The following is a 20,961-nucleotide window of genomic DNA, read 5'->3' as shown; positions in this document are numbered from 1 at the left end:
TTACCAGCCTTTCCAGCAACGTGTACCGCTTCGCTCTGCCCGCTCGATTGCTTCGCTATGCACGGTCTTGCTCCAGAGAATTTTAGGGCAGGGTATATCTTACGTTGGTCGCAAAAGTAAGACTATTATTCGAAAAGGGGAGTACGTTGCGTACTCTTGCAAAAAGAAATATAAGGCACCATGAGAAGATGCAGTTTAATGTGTGAACTATGTTTTCTTTGAAAAAATATAACGCAATTAAGTGTATAGCACAAAAACGCAACGAAACCGTGAAGCAATGTTACTGCAGTTTTTTACTCATTTTTTAATTGTCCTGTTTACCTAATTGGGCGAACAACCTCTGAAATCCACATTTGAAAATGAAGTGAAGTACGCTCGTTATTTCAAGAGACTATGTAATGGATGTAATTAGATGTTTCCATTGTCTTCAGCCTCCCTTCTCGGCGTTAAGAGCTTGTGTAGAATCCCCAAGGCCATGGAGTTCTTTGTTATCGTGTGTATAGCTCAGTGGAAAGGGGGGGGGGAGAGGTTTGGATAAGTTGTTAAATTGCTTCTGCAGATGAGGATCCGGGTGCAAAAAATATGGGAATACCTTGCGAGTTGTGAACTTTGGCATTTTCAGTATATAAGTACGTGTAGGAGGAGAACGTCTATAGTCCATTAACTTTGGGAAAAATTTCTGTAATGTCAGAGCGAGTGTGAAGGTAACATAGAGGCACCATATTGGAGTTGAGTCAGATTTGAAACAAAACTGTTCTGTGCTGTAAATGTGAGTATTCTGTACCGTGTCTTAATCAGAAGAAATCAAGAGTGTGACGGTAAGTTTTGGATGTAGGATTTTCTAATGGAAGGTGAGATCCCTGTAAAGTGTTCAGTATGCCGAAATGTGTGAATTGCTTGTGGCAACAGAAAGTTAAAATATTTTCGAAGAAGGTGCCTAGTCAAGTCTCGATCTCGTGTCGGTATCGTTGAGATGAGAACGAGATCAGGTATTTGAAAATTACGTCTTGTTTTATACTTTAGGATGCTGGAGTGTTACGTATAGCTATGGAATTTTTTTCGCTTAAATCAATAGTGCTTCACTATTGGTCATTTCCATCATGGAAAACCTAAACGCACGGCAATGAAAGTAGACGGGTGGCAGAAGTTCGCGCTGTTGCCACGTCGGAGCACAACCCCGTGTGTTCGGAGGTTTAAGAGAATGAAAGCTCTCGTTGTAGAGTTGGTCTTTGTAATCTATGTAATGTAAACTGACAGTATTTGCTCGAAAGGTCAGGGATGACACAAAAGTGCCCCGAAGAGAGGTCGGTCTGACGCTTGAACTAGGCAACGCAGCCCGGTTGACGTTGCCACACAGTGCGCGGGAACCAGCGACTTTTGTCCCGCTCTCGCTTTGCTTTCCCCATATGTGGCACCAGCGTAATTCTGCCCAGCCGCCTGTTTTCATGGCCGTGCGTTTAGTCTCGTGTCTCTGCGTTCATTTTCGAGCAAGTATAGGTATGTGGTTATACTGTACAGAAACTTGTTTTCAATTTGCTTTAGTAAGGTTTTTTGAATATTTTGTATCTAAAATTTCGAGATTTGAAACTGAACCGAGACAAAAATGAGATAGAGACAATCGTGAAAACGGAGACAGATCGAGTCTGTGAAACGTTTGTATAAATTAAAGGCAGTGGTTGCTGCTACAACTGTTTTAAGCATTGCCATTGGCTGGTAGCTTTGTGGAGTCTGTGGAATGCGTTAGTTGTTAGGTTAGGCTTGTTGGGTTTGGTTCTCTTAGCACAGGCTAAAAGAAGAAATTTTGGGTTGTAGCAGCAATACCGACCTAAATTAAAACCATGGACAATGGTTAAAACGTTTAAACAATTCATTATGAATCAACCACCATTGATCAGTTTACAAAGAACAATATTTAAACCTATTATTTCAATTCCTTTACAGAAATGAAGATGAGGATTGAAGCATCAACACTAGTATTGTTGCTAGTCATTCCAGTATCAATCGCGCAAAGGCAGACGGTACAGTAGAACTTTTTAAAGATTTTTAGTTTTACAAAACTAGAAACGGTCCTTCTACTATCATTCATTCTTTGTTGGTAAAATTAAGCTTTGCTAAGTTATTTACCGTAGTGTTTGTGTATCGATGATAAGGAATAATCATGATAATTGGCAGTTATTAGAATTAGAATTAGAAATTATGTTCCTTGATTTCGTGCCCTCTCTATGGTCGATCATGTTGAGTGTTGGAGTTCTGGTCAAGTCAAAGAAAGGGACGTTGATTGATTTGCTTTATTTTACTTCCCTTTTGTGCCACGTTTGGCTAATTTGCGAAGATGGGATGAGTGATGATATGATGAAATTGATGAGAGAACACTCACAAACATCCATGCCCAGGCCAGGATTCGAACCCGGGACCCCTGGCGTCCTAGCGCGAGAACGTCGATTGTAATGTACAAATCGCAAAGTTTTCCTGACGCACTATAATGTATATGTGTGCCCACACACATCCAAGCAGTAGTCATACTTTTTGTAGCATTCCCCTGTGTCAATGGTCATTACATCAGTACTGATACGTTCCCTGAGCTCTACGACCAGTGTTGTTGGCAGTGGGGGGTACACGGTCCTTAAGACACCCCCAAAGGAAATGAAATGGCGTTAGATCAGGATCAGGGTGCGAAATCATTGAAGATTGGTGGCGGGAGTACACACGCGAATGTGTGTGTGTGTGTGTGTGTGTGTGTGTGTGTGTATATATATATATATATATATATATATATATATATATATACACACACACACATATATACACATTTATAATGTTAATAAATGTAAAATAAATTACTAAATATTTTTAAAATATATTATTATTAAATACATACAACTAAATTAATGTGTAACTTTTATATGTATTAGATATCTATAAAGTAGGAAACTAATACCTTGACTAACTGGTTTGAGATGTCAATAAATTACAAAATACTTGAAATAGTTTTATTATGTAATAATTTAAATGAAATAGCTTTTGTTAATTTTTGCTTCCTATTAATTAGATTCCATCATTCTTATATTTGTCTTGCGTTCTTGTTTTACTTGCATTGTTCATGTATTGCTATTGGTGTTGTAGATCTGTTAATGATATGATCTGTTGGAAGAGAGAGTGTGTTTTCGATATTATCCTTTGTAAAGTGTATTTGAAGTTAAAACTAATTACTCATCTTTTGTTCTTATAACACAACACTCCCACCCCCCGGAATTCTGGTGGGGCAATTTTGAGGCCAAGATTGTTGGTGGGGGTAAATCCCCCCCCCCGTCCCAGCCAGGATTTCGCATTTTGATCAGGATACCTGAATATGAATATTAATTACAATAAGTAAACACACAAACTCTTTTCCTGCATTGTCGTATTATGTAACGGCACTGCACTTGTGCTGCCACCTGGTGGGTGTCACATGGTGAGTTCCCGGTTCTTTTGAAACATCAGTTATTATTGTATGTATACTTTGGAAAATGCAGTGTCCGATGAATCATTTGTAGTCATATAATAGCATTAAAGGTCCTAGCGCTTGAAAGTTACCACTAAGGTGGTTTGTTTTCATTTCAGGGAACCAGGAATGGAACCACTAGGATACAACGCCGGATTCCAGACAACTATTCCTTTCCCTGCAAGACCAATAGATCCAAGGAGAAGGCAAGCAGCGTTCATCGCCTTCGACCTGAGGATATTGGGGTGATCGGAGCAGTAGGCGACAGCATGCTGGCCGGAAACGGGGCTTTGGGCTCCGTGTTTCCATTTTCCAACATGTTAGAACATACCGGAGTTTCTTTCGGAATGGGTAGGCAACTTGCTAGTCAAATTGTAATTGGTGCATGAGGGTCCGCTAGGAATGGCGGGTGAACAATATATCTGCTCGAAGCCAACCAGGGAATCTTAAAAGTCCCGCATCATGGGCGTATGACGACAATTGTGAAATGTTTGCGATTTTTCTTGCAGGTGAACCATGTCGACTACTGAAGAACGGGACTTGGTGACCCACATCCTGCGAGTGATGGGTTGGGCCTACAGTTGTGTTTTCACAATGGTGGCCAACACATTCAACAAATATTGTAATACAGCCTGTGGTGCGAGACTTTTGGGTCACCCTGTATTTTAAAATATTTTTTTAGAAATTTATGATCAGTTCTCTTGTATTTGTATTTTTGTTACTTATCGTCGTTTCCTGCCACTTTACAAAATCGCGACGGTGATGATGAGTGAAGAGTTTGAGCTTTTGTTTTAAGTTCACTTTATTAACATATTGGTTAATCGGGACTGGGCCTACAGTTTAAAGTGGGATCCGAAGTCCGAACCACTGTGCAATGTGCCTGCACCGGTAGGGATGAGTGAATATTATAGATGAAATTAATGAAAGGTCGCTCAGAAATAACACTCGGGCTCATACCCGAATTCGAACCCAGGAGACTTCGGTGACGAGTCCGAAAGTCGAACACCTAATGTTCTCGACTCAAATTTTTAAGCAATTTCAACTATACACAAAACAAAGATGGTAATAACGTGTGGGTGTAGTCTTGTTTGGGCCACTCATCACGAATATTTATTCCATACTTTTTTTTTGTTTGTTTTTGTGTTTCACGGAAGAATCTGTTCGTTACTGTATTGTAATCATATGTTGTTAATGCATAGAATTATCGTAAAATATCTGCCTGCTTCAAACCCCTAACATAAACTCCCTGCGAATACCAGGAAGAGCGCTTCAACTCAAATCTCACATGGCCAGGTTAGTGTTGAGCCTAGATAACCTTTTGAATCATCCACTTAATTTTATTTTTGATCCACCAAATTTGTGTTCATATTATCTACTTTCAGATTCTATTATAAAATTTAATGAACTAAATGCCCTAAAACTATTAATTAATTAAAACTGTTGAAACATAAGGAACTATTCATCGTAGCAACTTGAGAAGCAGTCCTTCAAAATTAAATTTCACACACGAACCACACCAGTTAGTACTTTCTTATATTGTGTGTTGGTTTCTGGACCTTGGAAATAGCCTTCAAAAATACACTTTTCTTGCAGGAGGAGCTAAAACCTGGAGGGAGTATCTGACTGTACCAAATATCCTGAAACTCTACAACCCACACCTGCAGGGATATTCCGATAGGTCCATTCCAACGTTTTCCAACACTGTGAGACTCAATGTTGCCAAGTCTGTAATGAGTGACGCAGACGCTCTGATGGAAGCCAAAATACTCGTGAAACGAATGAAGGAAAACCCAAATATTGATTTCTATAACGACTGGAAGGTAAGTCTCTGTGTTTAAATAACAATAAAAGTTCGTTAAACTCCACGTTATGCTCAGATAGGTAAATGAAAACAATTTGATCGATTTGGTTTATTTTACTTGGCTTTTCTGCTACTTTTGACTACTCGAAAAGATTAGGATGACTGATGATATGATTAAATTGATGAAAGGACACCCCCACCCAGGTCGCAATTTCAACTCGGAACTCTAGGCGTCATAGCGCGCTGTGCTAACAAGTTCCACGAATCCGACCCGAAAATCAAGACGAGACTTACAGTTTAAAGTTGGAGCCGAATCATTATGTGCCTCCACCGGGCAACAGATCTGGGATCACTTGAATAAGGCGACGGTATTACCACTAGGCCATTACCGTAACCAGGAAACATTTTCGGGGCGGGGAGGCGGTCACTCATCATTGTTCCCATGGGCGTCGCCAGAAATTTGAATAATAGAAATAATGACAATAATAATTATAATGAAATAATATTAATTAAAAGTTTATGATAATACAACAATTTATTCCAAAATTTATTATTATTTCTGTTTTTATTTCCTTGCGAAGACTTTTCTGCTCGATCAGATAGACGAGTGAATATGCAGTACAACTGTTTTTTTTTTGTACGTTTCATGCAGTGTGTATTGAAATACATAGTAATTATATTTTGTTGTTATTTTTTTACCTTCAAGAAAAAGCTTTAAAAGTTAGAAGGAAATTTTAGTCATAAAGTTTATGTTGATTGACCTGTCACATAAAACTTTTTTTTTTAATTTTGAAAACTGTGTAACCACTTATTCTTTGGATTAAATGGTAGAATATTAAAAAAAAAAAAAAAAAGAGAAAACATAACCTGCTGCTTACACTGTAGCATCAATTTTTCAATCTTGACGCAGTTTTCATTTTATTATTCTGTTTTAATACTAACTAGATTAACTTTATTTCTGTTATTAACAATAAAAAATAACAAATATTCTCCTATTTTGTAACTTGCAATAAACGATGCCAGTTCCATTCTATAGACTTGTTTTCGCTCAAGTTTCAGGAATTCCGAATGTCGGAAAGTTCTAGCTCGGTCGTCCTAGAATTGTCTCCCTGTTATATTTTTCTGAAGCTTCAAATAAATTTTTGAAAATGAGTTATAGATTTTTGTTTCTGAACTTCCATTAATCCATCATGCCAGAAATTTCGGGAGGGGTGTGAACCCTAACAACCCCCCCTCTAAATGCGGCCATGCACTAGGTTATCAAGGAGGTCAACTCCAACTGGCGTTTTGCGCTTAAATTTCTGCGTAGTACATCACCTGTGAGTGCCAACCTCCATGATAGAGTGGTTAGCACAGCATGCTACGATGCCACAGGTCCCTGGTTGGAATCCCGGCCTTGACATGGGCTTTCTTTGTGAGTGTTCCTTCATCAATTTCACCATAACATCATTCATCATCTTCTCGATTAGTCAAAATTGGCAAAAGAGCGAGGTAAAATAAACCAATCCAATCCAATCCAAGATAAATGATAAGACAGCATATTGATGTTTATATATTCCATTATTGCCTTGTTTCATTGTTACTCAATCATTAATAATGCTCAGCTTCCCTTGTTGCAAGAGTCGTTGACGCAGTGGTTAGCGCAACAGCAACACCGTACGAAACCAGGTCGTAGAGACTCGAATCTTGGGTAAGGCATATACGATTCATTATAGAAAAGAGGTGGCGTATTATGACCCAATAATATTGTGTTTTTCTCACTTTTCCTAATGTATAAACTAATATTTTTTTCAGATTGTCACTCTGATGATTGGAAACAATAATTTATGCAGCCTGATTTGTTGGAGCATTAAGAGAAATTCTCCAAGACAACACCAGAATCACATGAAAGAAACCTTGGACTATTTGCAAAAAAACCTGCCCAGGACTTTCGTCAATCTCATTCCTGTTATGGGTAAGGAATTAACGCATTTCTCTTGCATGGAATCTTGTTCAGTTGCTTCAATATTTAAAAGTGAATTGTTAATAGTAATAATAGTGGTTCATAGAGATATATTTCTTAAATAATGACACTAACGGTTAAACTAGAACCGTATAGCATACTTATAACAATACAAGAAAGGTATGTACCATTTATTTATTTGGAGCACAACAGGCACATGCTCAATTACAGTGTTCAATATTGTAATTACACAACTACATAAATAAGAACCTAATTAAAATTATTAATTATGTAATTTGCGCTAGAAATATAACATCTTAATCTACAATTTACATGTAATAACAATAGTAAGAAATGGGAATTTAATTCAAGATTATGGAGATATAATAAACCCAGAAGTAATACAGTCAAGTAAATCTCAAGTACGTGATGTGACATTTCAAGTTAATTCCATACAAAAATTCAATGAATAGACTAGAATATCAGTTCCGTCTAAAAAAAGTATATTGTGAGTAGATTCTTATAAACTGAGTTAAATAACTAAATCACAAAGACATTAATTCTGAAAATTACAAAATGTAGATTATATGATTAACAATAAATTTGCATTATATAGCATAACATTAGAAGATATTTTTTCTTCTTCCCTGCAAGCCATTCGCCCCCCTCCCTTTCCCCCTACACACACCAGTCCCATCTGGCGCAATAATTGTCAACGTTGTCTTAAAAAATTTTAGTCCTAGAAAGACAATCCTAGTTAGGCTAACTAACACATTGTTTTCAGAAGTGAATGTAACATTGCATATTCAGTGTAAAATTCGTATGAGAATGGTTCAATTTGTTTTACCTGGAGGTAAATCTTGCATCTGTACTTTATCGTATTGATAAAACTTTGTTCCTATAATTTAACTTAGATATAGCCTGCAAGCAAATTACGAATTGATTGTTGCCATTTTGTGTTTTTACCTGGCACTACGGATTTAATGAATCGCTATCTTTGTGTAATCAGGTGTGTGTTTCTATTATGGGGACGAGCCAATAATATTTTTGGACCGAGCTTGGTGGCCAGTCGGGAACATTTTTGACTATCATTCAACTACCAGTATATTGTAGCACCTTTTCAGTCTGTCGAAATTATCCACTGAGAGAAAATGATTAAATATTATAAATTCTTCAAATTTCAAAATATCTTCCCATATAGTATTGGACATGGTCTCACGTCCCTGTGCAATATAGGAGCTTACCAATAAAGAATAATACAATATTATATCCCGCTTGTAATCCTACAGTACATAAACCGCATTCAAGTGTTAATCAGCTTGTTGCAGGCCTAGTACTATTCAATAATGCCAACAATACCGTAGCAAGACACATGTAAGCAACGCACTTACCGCTCCGGCCAGAAACGTTATCGATCAATGGTCTCTGCTAGTAAGGGCCACGTGACTGTAACCTGCAAGTAAGAAGCTGGAAAGACGATTACTCGCTTTGCTTTTAGTGATGTGTTCAATAGTGTGACTGAAGGCTTGTTGATAGTAAAATTGTTTAGCGTAAAAATTTGCCAAACTGAATATTATAAAACTGATTATAATGAAGAAACCAAACTGAGAAATTGTGAATATAGTGTACTTTTTGTCCAAGGCCGCCCGCAAGATTTTTTCTCAGGGGGAGGGAACAGTGCTTAAAGTGGGAGAAACGTGGAGTGATGCTTTTCCTCTTAAATCATCCTCAGCACTAGGATAATTTGCATAGGTATTTAATCAGCTGTCTTTCAGAGCACCCTCTGACCATGTTTTCACTCTACACTTTCACCATATAATTTAAATGAAGTCTTTCGAGATATCTCGGTGGGTAAGTGCCACCCCTGGCTCCACTCTGCGGGCGCCCCTGCTCTTGCCATTCTCCTTATGCGACTCGAAGCCAGCTTATTGTGAAAGAGGTAGGCTACAAACTACGGCTTTGCTGTCTAATACTCTATTTTCAGATAAAAATGAACTACTGTTGTTCTTTTGAAAGTCATCATTCTTTAACTGGTTAAGGCAGTTGAAGTCGTTGAGCAGGCACTGGGGTTGCTTACAGTTTCGAGAACACTCCAGGCCACTGAAATTGCATCATAGTGACGCAGTGTACTGATGACTTCTGTGCTTCCCTTTCAGATGTGACAGTCATAAAGAGATACAGGCCAAACGGAATTACCTGTCATTTTGCTCATCAATCGATGTGCCTTTGTTCACTTTTCTTCAATGATCTTACGGCTAGAGTAGCCAAACAATATCAACAAATGGAGAAGGAGCTCGTAAGTATAATGTATTTCATGTAAATGAATTATCATTTCGCGTTCAGTCATGGAAGTTGTTAAATTAACTTACATACTATATTAGTAACTAAGACCGTGTCCGAAAGTTGCCGTACTTGAAGCAAACATTCTTCAAGAATGGTCTCGCTGTTGAGTCGTGAAATCTTGGACTGGAAGCTAAAATCTTTCGAATTACACTTCGACTGCAGCGCCAAATACGATCAGTATAAAACTAAAGTGCGCTTCAAATCGCCTGCATATGGCCTTGAACGGCTGAACAGCACCAGCGAATCACAGACGTGCGGCGTTGCCGTGCTCTCCTTGACAAGGCGTTTCGCTCAACCACGCTGTCTCTTTTAAGTGTGAGATTTAGACATGGCACCGCTGAAGTGCGCTGCTATTGGCTATCGGCATATGCAGGAGATTTGACCCGCACTCTAACCACATATTGTTTCTCCCACGTTATAAACACTTATTATTCACCATAGAAATCACACAGCATTTTAAAAAGTTCGAATACTTACACTTACATTTCCACGCAATATAGAATAATTACAACTAACAACTGCCCGACTTTCGACTTTCATGATTTCAAACAAATGAGCAACAACCGAACGAGTGTAGTAAACGATTATGCATTGTCGCGTGCTGCGTGTTGTTTGCTAGTTGCTCGTTTTATTGGCGCTTTCGAACTAGGTGACGTCATTTCAAACAAGACCGTACTTCAAGCCCGCTTTTTGGACCTTTCGGACACAACCTTATTCTTCTACTATATATGCACATTCATTCATACTTTATTGGTTTTAGCTGTTATACCAGCTGTACACCAAGTGTCCAAAAAGTAAGTCATGCATGTAATATGATACTGTACATCAAATTACAAATTTTGAATATATACATTTCTCATATGTCTACATCAATATCATGCAAAATCTAAAATTGATAATAAATACAATTGTTATATCTGGTGACTATATCAAATTACAAATTTTGAATATTTACAATTGTCATATGTCTATAAACTTATTAAAATCATGAAAAATCAAAAATGATAAATACAATTGTTACATCTGATTTGGTTTGAGTTGGTGTTTTAAGTCCAACTTTATGTACAGTAAAGCTAATCGGGACTGGACCTACGGTTTAAAGTGGGATCCGAACCACTGTGCCTCCACCGGGTATCGAACCCGGGACCCCTTGATTACAAGGTGACAGGCGCTAACACTGCGCCATCGGGGAGGCCCAATTGTTACATCTGGTGACGATACTAAAGATGATATAGACGTTGGGAGAGGTATTCCTTTTTTTATTATATTCTTGAATAAGATCTCCCTTTGATTGGTATAAAGTGGACATTGAAATATAACATGATAAGTATCTTCCTGGTTTAGATTGCACGTGCACATAGATGATTTAAACGTATATGAACTATATATACGGCATATTATCACGACCATTATCTTCGCCAGCCATCTTGTCAGTTCACTGTTGCCAGCACATAATTATTTGTATGCTACACCATAATTTCTAACATACATGTCAAAGATACAGTATGTAACATTGTTATTCGTACACATAGAATTTCCGAGGAAAAAATGTCATATCTACTAGTAAATATAATCATTTTCATATGTACCTGGAAATTAATGTTAATGATTTCACCAACAAATGTCAATAAAAATGTATGTTCAAAGTGTATAAACAGAGCATATAATTTGTGTGAAAAGAGACAAACACGCTGTTTCATGCAACATTGTTATTCGTACAGGCAAGAGTTTCAATCTTCCTCGCATACAGCGCCACCGATATTCGGGCGATTTCAAACTGTCCGACGTGCCTTGTGGAAGCATGGATATCATGGCAGAATACCACGAAAGAGGCCGTATGTAAATAAGGTGAATCGCAGAAATAGACTTTCATTTGCGAAAGAGTATATCCACAAGGACCAGGAATTTTGGGATAGTGTCATATGGTCAGACGAGTCCAAGATTAATATATACGGGTCAGATGGGATAAATAGGGTCTGGAGAAAATCAAATATAGACAATGATCACATTAACACAGTTCCAACAGTTAAACACGGTGGTGGGTCATTAATGATTTGGGGCTGTATGTCGTCCAAAAGTGTTGGTACCATCCAGTTTATTGATGGTATCATGGATGCATATGTCTATTTGGACATATTGAAAAACAATGTAAATCAGAGTGCCCAAAAATGGACATGCCGCCTATCTACAGATTCCAACAAGACAATGGCAGTAAGCATAAGGCGCGATTTGATTTGATTTGATTTAGTTTATTTTACTTCGCGTTTTGTGCCTCTTGGCTAATTTGCGAAGATGGGGATGAGTGATGAAATGATGAAATTGATGAATGGACATTCACAAACAACCAAGCCCGACCGGCGCGAGATAACATGAATTGGCTAATATGGAATGTGACCAAACTACTACAAACACCAGCTCAAAGTCCAGACTTAAATCCCATTGAGAATTTATGGGCAATTTTGAAGAGGCGAGTCCATAAAGCGGGCGTCAAGTCCAAACAAGAGTTGAAAACTGTTGTGCAAGCCGAGTGGCATAAAATAAGCTCTGAAACATGTCGGAAACTTGTTAATTCTATGAAGAACAGGTGTCAAGCAGTAATTAAATCCAAAGGATACGCATCAAAGTATCAAAACTGTCAAGTCAATTTGCTCTGAATATACTTTTTACTTTTACGTATATTATTATGTGTACGAATAGAAAAGTTGTACAAAAATGGCATGTTCCTCTTATAGTTTCATTTAATTTATAATTGTCATTGGTTATACAGAATTTGGGTAAGATTTTGTTCCTAATGATATTAGTTATTGAATTGTAAAGAAACAATTTCAAAAGAGTGTATTTCCTTTCAGATATTAAAGCATTTTCTTTGAAAATCCGTGTGTACGAATAACAATGTTACATACTGTATGAATAACAGATGGCACTGACATCTTTCTTTATCTTTCTCTGGAAAGAAGCTGCATTAAGAACTCTTGAAATTTTCAGAATTAATTCAGGACATGTTTCAATACCATACTTTGAACTAACACAATAACGTGGCTCAAAATTATTCAGATTTTATGCAAACTCATCTAAGAAATATCAATTTTTGTTTTTTATTAGTAATATTATTACATTTATGTATAGGTCGCCAGCGGCAGATACGACAATGATGATAATTTCACGGTAGTGCTACAACCATTTATAATGTTCCTTAATAGCAAGACCCCTATCAAGGAGCTGCCCGACTTTTCGTACGTGACTCCAGACTGCATGCATTTCAACCAGAAAGGACATGCGATAGGTAAGCCAATAAGAAATTGATGCATTGTGGTAAATGATGTCGTATTAAGCATGTGTGTATCTAGGCCTATCAGTAGCGGCGATTGGGCGCCAAAATTGGGGGAGGGGGCTATGGTAGTTTACTTTTTCTTGATATTTATTCTTGGCGTTAAGAGGCCATCGTGCGGGCATCGCCGCCACTGGCTAGCTATGTATGAGCGTGTGTAATAAAATTTTCGAAATGAGATCTATAGGGCATGTAGGTGTAGATGTGTGTGTATACGTATGTATACGTACACACACGCACGAATACACCCTCCCCCACATATATGTATGGAGGGAGGGTGTATGTATATGCAGGATATCTATAGTGTGCGTGTGTGTGTATATACACACACAAAGTGCGCCATACAAGACTCACAATCTTTCACGGGAATGTAATACGAAAAACTTTTCTTAATAACGATACGTTTTGCTTGTTATGCTGCATAGCTACAGGATAAAAAAATGTCGAGTTTGCTGGGCTCATAGCTTCGAAATGAGACCTTAATAACTGGGGCTCGGAAGTTGAAGACCTATAAATTGCCAAAAAAAAGACCTATAAAAAGACCTAAAAATATCAAAAAAGGGACCTAAAAACGGAAAAAAGGACGTATAGATATGATCCAAATTAATTAATAACTTCAGTTTTAACCTCCTCACCCCCTCCCTCTGCGCGGCACCTTGAGATCTTTGCAGGCGTGTGTGCCGTCTGGTCGTATGCACCGTGCTGAAAGCTTCGAAACAAGAGAAAGTTGTCACTTACAGCGCGACCTTGCAGACAAGTTACGGTTTGGTTTGATTTGGTGTTTTAAGTCCACTTTGTGCACAGTAAGGCTAATCGGGACTGGACCTACAGTTTATAGTGGGATCCGAACCACTATGTGCCTCCACCGGGTATCGAACCCGGGACCCCTAGATTACAAGGCAACGATGCTACCACTGCGCCATCGGGGAGGCCCACAAGTTACGGTTAAAGGATCTTGTACCGTACCTCCTTCAGTCGTCCAAAAATGTTTTTCTCTCGTTTCAGGGATCTGTTCAAATATATTTATTTCTCTCTTTTTTTTATTTCTTTACTACAGAAAGGATGTTTAAGAGGTGATGAACTGATGATGATTCGAGTTGAGAATGGGAAGTAAAAATGTAGTCGAAAGAAGGTGAAGTTGCAAAAAACCCGTTAAGACCTAAAAAAGGCTTAAAAAAAGGGACCAATAAGCCAAAAACACGCCGAAAGAGGCAAAAAGGACAAATAAAACCCACCTTTTTTTGGCCTACAACGACCCAAAATAAACATATATTATGTTGAGCCTCGTCTTCGGACACTATAGGAAAAAAAGGATTTTTCCTCAACTTCCGAGCTCTATTAATAACCAAAACTATACTAAAATATGTAAAACAGCACACCACACTGAAGAACTGAAGAAGGTTATTTCTCACGTTGATATTATTTCATCAATTTCATGTAAACATAATTCATCCACATCGTCGCGATTAACCTGAATGTTGTTCTTATCATTAATATTATTATTATTTTAGCGGCACAAGCTCTGTGGAATAACATGTTGGAGCCCGTCGGAAGAAAATCTGTGAATGTCAGTGTTTCCACATTCCCAAATCTGAAGTGCCCGTCAGAAAATGCGCCCTACTTCTTCACCAGTCAAAATTCGAAGTTATATCTTGAAACAGGAAGACAATGGTAATTTATAAGTGCTACATAAAAATTGTATGATCATTGTGTATTATTATATTTAATAAAAGAGCTTGAGTGGTATTATTTATAAGAGCTTTCAAACTTCACATCTTCATTTATTGAACTGCTATAACCAAGAGAGGTGGGGCATCAGGCGAAGGTGCCACCGGAAGGTGAAATTCACCACATTACTTAGCTACTCATTCAAGGATAGAAAAGGTATTGAAAGTGACGTATTGTAAATTATTTTTTTAAACTACATACATATGTATGTTTTATGTTGATATTGTAGTTGAACTGAGCAGTTGCATTGCTTAACCCTAGAACGGTTTGGTGAAAAAAAAAGTAAAGTAAACAGGCGGGTTGGGTCTCTCAGACCCAAAGTGAAATATTCGGTTTAGTACTACAAATGCATAATATAGAGCATAATATTGTTTTAGAATTTACTTTTTAAAAAAATAAAGTTTCTAGTACCTCTGAACCGATAATTTCATTTTGGGTCTGTGAGACCCAACCCGTCCGCTTACGTTACTTATTATTTTCACCAGAAGTCACCCTCCAAAAGTTCTTCTTCTCCCAGGTGACGCGTCATTGTGGAGAAAACGTACCCTCGTAAACACCGATTACAGCACACAATATTTATAAAATTCCACTGACAAAACGTACGAAACAAATGGGCTGAGAACAATGTCGATTTCGCAAAACTCACAAAAATAATTTACGCGAGTGGACGGACTGGATCTCCTAGACCCGGACAGAGTTTCAACACGTGCAGCAGAATGGCTGATGCAATAGCGGTCTTTATGATACAACTATAGTGTCACCTACAGAATGTAGACCGAAAGTACTGAGAGCGACAGTACAGTATGTTGAAAACTTTATCGGGGATTCAGAGAAATAATACCACCTGGGTCTCACAGACCCAGCCCGTCCGTACTAGGGTTAAATGAACAATGTTTCCCAATAATTTTGTATTGGTCTTTTGTGTGAACATCTTGTTTTTACCAGCATATATCGCGATGGAACATTCTATCCATGATGTCGATCAAGCCTATATTTTAAAATGAGTACCCTGTTCGGTCACATTTCGCATACTCTTAAACATCATTTGTAAAATGTCTATTGGGATTAAAATTTCATTGAATTACCAAATGTGTATGTTGAAGGGCGATGTTGCACTCTAGTACAAACAGAAAACGGATATTAAGGAGAGAAAAACGTTTGTTACTAATGCCAAAATAATAGTTTCTTGTTATCAGACATTTGTTTAAAGAGGTGACAAACTGTTTACCAGAACAAAATTATTTTCGTAATCGTGCACACTCCCTTAGAGTTACCAAAGAATTTGGTGAAAATTAGTAAATGCTATTAAATGTTTTATTCAAATATATCAGTTTTTCTGTGAATAAATGAAATAATCAAGAAAAGGTAAGACATGGGAAGAAAGACGACATTGTATGTGTGTGTATTTTTTTTTATGTTTTGTACACAGACACATTGCACACCATCCGCACCTCCTATTCAAAATCCATACACTGCCTCCTGAACTGCCACAACCACGGCCGTGGTTACATCTTATGGCGGTTGCAGTAACACGCGTAATCTTTAGTAATTTATGTACACTATGAAGATTGAGAAATTACAGGTACAAAAAAGCACAAGGACGGTACTTTCGGCAAATTTTCCACTTGGATTCATCCCACACCATAATTTTCCAAGTTATAGAATGCTTCTGAAAGCTCGGAAATTTTAGAAGCTTCGAGGGCAGTCAGGTGGAAAGGTTGAGATTAATGTCATTCCTCGTAATTACAAGGAAAAACCGTAAGGATTTCAAGTGGTCAGGTGCCAAGGTTGCCGAAGTAAATTACTGAAAGAAAAGGCCAAGCTGATGAGAGGTGATGAGGAAATTCTAGGAGAAAAAACCAGAGCCAACCAAACAGAACGTTTTTCTATACGTTTATGACGATAGTTAATCTATAGTAAATGGCCTAACGTTAAGTTAGTGATCCAGTTTCTGTTATATTGCGGTCGAGCGGAAGATGTGGCACTATTCGCAGGTGCTCATTTCTAGATATCGCATGGTCCTTTTCTGTGACGTGCACAAGATTCGTTGTTGGCATTCATGAAAAGGTAAGGATCGGATCCTCACCATTGTTTGGAATATGGCCGTAGATAGAAAAAACTTTCGGGGGATGTTTAATCATTATTGATCTTCTACTGACAATATTGAGCTCCAGCGTAATTTGATTTAATCATTCAAATAATATCTGGAAATGAATACAAATTATGTACTTCTAAATTATGTAACCTTCTCCACTCACCTGTCTCCTCATCCCTTTTAGGTCCAAATATTTTCCTAAGGATCTTATTTTCAAATACTCTCAATTTATGTTCCTCTTTCAATGTAAGGGAAGAAGTTTCGCATCCATATAATATTACAGGCAAAATTACTGTTTTGTATATTTTAACTTTTAGTTTCTTTCATATTTGAACATATGAAATTTATTATAATTTAGAGAAAAATTAACAGTTTCTACGTTTCAAAATGAGTATCTGATGAACAGTTTCCAAAAACTGATCTTAACATGTTTTTTTTATTGTGGAAAACATAATCAACAAATTGCGTTGTAATTTTCCAATCTTCGTGCTATATTATAGATCTTCATTCACTATACTGTCCTCTTAATATTTTATTTAATATGTACGTAAAGATTCCATTATTGCGTTTGCAATTTCTAAAATAATATTAACTTTAGTGTCAAACCTTGATTTCAATTGAATTCAGTCTATAATGTTTCGTATTATTTATTATAGATGATTTGTGTGTGTGCGTATGTGTTATGAAGGAAGGAAGGGCTCAGATATTATAAATGTTTTAATAAATAATATTTATTCCATAAACGAATATCATTTTATTCCTATTGCCTATTACAGTAGCCTATTATGATCTCGGGTTGATTAATAACATGCAATATTTTGTGTTTGACCTGGACACATCCTTGATACATAACTGACAACACTGTTCATTTCAACGAAGTCATTCATTTTACATGATGCATGAGAATTAACTATAATGCACAAGTCAAGTATATATTCTCATATATTGATTCATAACTGATAATGATCGTCATTCTAAGCATTTCCTGTCTTAGACTTGTGATTCCATTGTTTCAGATGACATATACATGGATTATAATTTTACTGTCGTTACTGGCTACACTAGTACTTTCACAAGCACATTGGGTAAGTTGAAACTTCGTTATCTATATTGTACATAAGACCTGTGGCAACATTTTTTTTTCTTAACACATCACTGATAAGGAACATATCCGATTTGTGTTTATCTCATGCTGATGGTCGACAGTGGAGATTTTGTGCACAGTGCTGTATGTATGAGAGTGGATTTTCATTTTTGTCAAATTTATGTATGTGTATGCATTGGCGTGACCAGATGGTGTTGGTGGGAGCAATGCCCTTAATTCCTCATTGGCCCAGACACGGCCTGCCAATAAAGCTGCTTTAATATACACATCAGAATATTAAATTACATGTTATGTTACCACAAAATTTAGTTTCTTTAGACAAAACTGATGCGAGACATAAAGAAACTCCGAAATTGGAATGATATCCATGATAAAAATTATTAGACTCCGCGAAAATATCGCAACGCATTTTTTAGGAGCCCGTGAAAATCGAAAATGCCGGAATAGTATCGGCCGGTATCGGTAAAAAAATTCCAACCGATACTTTCCGATACCGATACATCGCATCGGTATAGGCCTAGCCGTACAAAATACGTATAAGATTCGCTGCTAAAGAGGAAGGCATATAACTACCCTTATGCCCCGATGGCGCAGTGGTAGCGTTGTTGCCTTGTAATCTAGGGATCCCGGGTTCGATACCCGGTGGAGGCACATACTGGTTCTAATCCCACTATAAACTGTAGGTCCAGTCCCGATTAGCCTTCCTGTGCACAAAGTGGACTTAAAACACCAAATCAAACCGAACTACCCTTATGGTCACATACTCTCCCTTACTGAATCCACTGTGTTTGGGCTTGTTAAAACCAATAAAATAGGGAAGGATATTAATATAGCGTTCATAGGCACGGCAGGGCACTTTCGCAACCCTCCCACATAAAAAGATATCTTCAAGACGTATATACATAAGAAATTATTAAATAAAATTAAATAAAAATAAAAAATAATAAAAAAACAATAACTAGGGTATAACAAATATTAATTACTCTTCAGCTGCTTGATACACGCATTTCTGAAAGCCTGCTTAGATAGATGGAAGCCTAGAGGATCATTTAGTGTATTGTACCTCGTTTGTAGCCTATAGAGGAATGACCTTTGTTCTAGGGATAGCCTTGAGGATTTTGTGTAAAAGAAGTTGTTGCATTTGCTGTTGGTACGTGGGACCTGGATGTGAAGATGTGGCAAGAGTTCGATAGTGAAAAGTTGTCCATTCATGATTTTGAAAAGAAATGTTAGATCTGAAACTTGACGGCGAAGGAAAGGATCGTGAATTTGAAGATTGGATAGCATGTCATGTTTGGAAAAGTTTGCAAGGGCTGGACATCTATGTTTGACTATTCTAATAAAGAAATTTACCACTTTCTTTGTTCTCTTTATATTGCTATCACAGGCCATTGACCAAATACAGGAACCATATTCAAGAATAGGTACAACGCACGTTTTAAAGTAGGTTTTGAGGACAGAAACATGTGTGATATCTGTAAATCTGTAAATTAGCCCAAGGGTTTTCATGGCTCTGGAAGTTATGTACGTAATCTATATGGTGGCTGAAAGTGAGTTTGCTGTTGAAAATGACTCCAAGATCTTTGTGCTGTTGTACGAACGGGATGATTTTGTTACATAATCTATAGAATGGTGCTGTAAAATTGAATTTGAGGGTAAACCTCATAAAAACAGATTTCTCGGGATTTCCAGTCTTGGCACCAGCGTTCAATGTGTGTGAGATTGTCTTGCATGGAACATGTGTCTTCAACTGAAGCGATGTTTCTAAATAATTTACAGTCATCAGCATACAATAAAATTGAGCATTCTGGAGAAATATATTCATGAATATCATCCATGAAAAGAGTGAAACACAGGGGCCCTAGAGAAATTCCTTGAGGCACACAGGAAACTACAGGGAGCCATGACGAAGAGCAACCAGATATGATAACCTTTTGCTTTCTATTGTGCAATCAGTGACGTGCGGTGCCGTCGACAATTGGGGTAGCAGTCAGTGGCGTGCTCAAGGGGGGAAGTTGGTGTGGGTTACACCCCTCCTCCCTTTATGGCCCAGTATAAAAAAAAAAGAATGTCAATAACAGGAAAAGATTGCAAAATGATGAATGAGTAATAAAAAGAAGTACACGTAACCCCCACCCACATTCGAAAATAAAAAAAAAATATTTGATTTGACTACTAAGCCAGAGATCCTGGGCTCGAATCTCGGTTAGGCCATGGGTATTCTTTGTGTGTCCCCCTTCATCAATTTTATCGTATCATCTTCGAGATTGGGGTGTAAGGGGTGACCTTCCACGTAGTACACCCAAATGTCAACCTCACTTCCACGTTAGTAGGGTACACCCTGGACTGAAGACTAACGAGGCTCTGGCGACTGGCCCCATGGCAAGTATAATTTTGTTTGTGATGTCCTTTGTTTTATCCTTATTTGTGCTGAGTGCCCCTTTACAGCCTCAGCTTGTAACAGAAGTCAGAACATTTTAAAATTTTTAATTATGCAACGTTAGAGTTGTTCTTTGTAATGATAAGGGGCTGGCCCCCGTATAATGTGACGGGAGGAAAATAGCCTAAGTGCTGACGCTCCCACAATTTTAAAATCAAATTCAAATTCAAAATTCATCTTCGAGATTAGCCAAAAGTGGCGTTAAAACGAAGTAAAATAAACCAAATCAAGCAATCAATCAATGATTTGATTTCACTTTTGTTACTTAGCGTCGCTTTTTTGTCACATTTGGTTAATTGCGAAGTTCATACGATAAAATTAATGAAGGGACAAACACAAAGAACACCCATGCCCAGGTCGGGGTTCGAACCCGGAGCTCCTGGTGTCGTAGCGCGCCGTGATAACCACTCCCCCATGGTTGGTTGATTTGTTGTTGTAAGTCCACTTTATGCACAGAAACAAAACAGGTAACAAAACACACGTTTTGTAGTTTCTTCAATAATATTCATTTGGCTTTTTGAGTTCTGAGATACATTTTTCATTCCAAATTATTTCATTATTCACTGCAGAGTACAACACATAGAACAAGAAATGCGCACTCATCAAGGGTTCGAATCCTGGCCTGGATTGTTCATATGAGGTCCCTTCATCAATTTCATCATATCATCACTCATCCTCATATTCGCGATAACCAAATG

At 37.7% G+C, this 20,961-nt stretch overlaps 1 protein-coding gene across 3 annotated transcripts; it reads left to right on the top strand.

The window, feature by feature from the left end:
* Positions 1–529: 529 nt before the first annotated feature.
* LOC145995240 (phospholipase B1, membrane-associated-like) lies at positions 530–14,667 on the top strand. 3 transcript variants are annotated; one of them, XM_083131805.1, is made up of 8 exons: positions 530–629; positions 1,942–2,018; positions 3,601–3,832; positions 5,075–5,301; positions 7,077–7,236; positions 9,381–9,520; positions 12,694–12,850; positions 14,407–14,667. In XM_083131805.1, exons 1-8 carry the CDS (start codon positions 560–562, stop codon positions 14,568–14,570), a joined length of 1,227 nt encoding a protein of 408 aa, XP_082987931.1. In that variant the 5' UTR covers positions 530–559; the 3' UTR covers positions 14,571–14,667. The 3 variants fall into 3 exon arrangements, with proteins under 3 accessions (XP_082987931.1, XP_082987932.1, XP_082987934.1); XM_083131806.1 differs by lacking the exon at positions 530–629 and adding an exon at positions 634–769; XM_083131808.1 differs by lacking the exon at positions 530–629 and adding an exon at positions 643–818.
* The last annotated feature ends 6,294 nt before the right edge of the window (positions 14,668–20,961 follow it).

This window comes from Lepisma saccharinum, chromosome 11 (assembly GCF_977018435.1).
Source record: "Lepisma saccharinum chromosome 11, izLepSacc3.1, whole genome shotgun sequence".
In the NCBI taxonomy this organism is placed as follows: domain Eukaryota; kingdom Metazoa; phylum Arthropoda; class Insecta; order Zygentoma; family Lepismatidae; genus Lepisma; species Lepisma saccharinum.
This window is presented reverse-complemented; position numbering and strand designations above follow the sequence as displayed.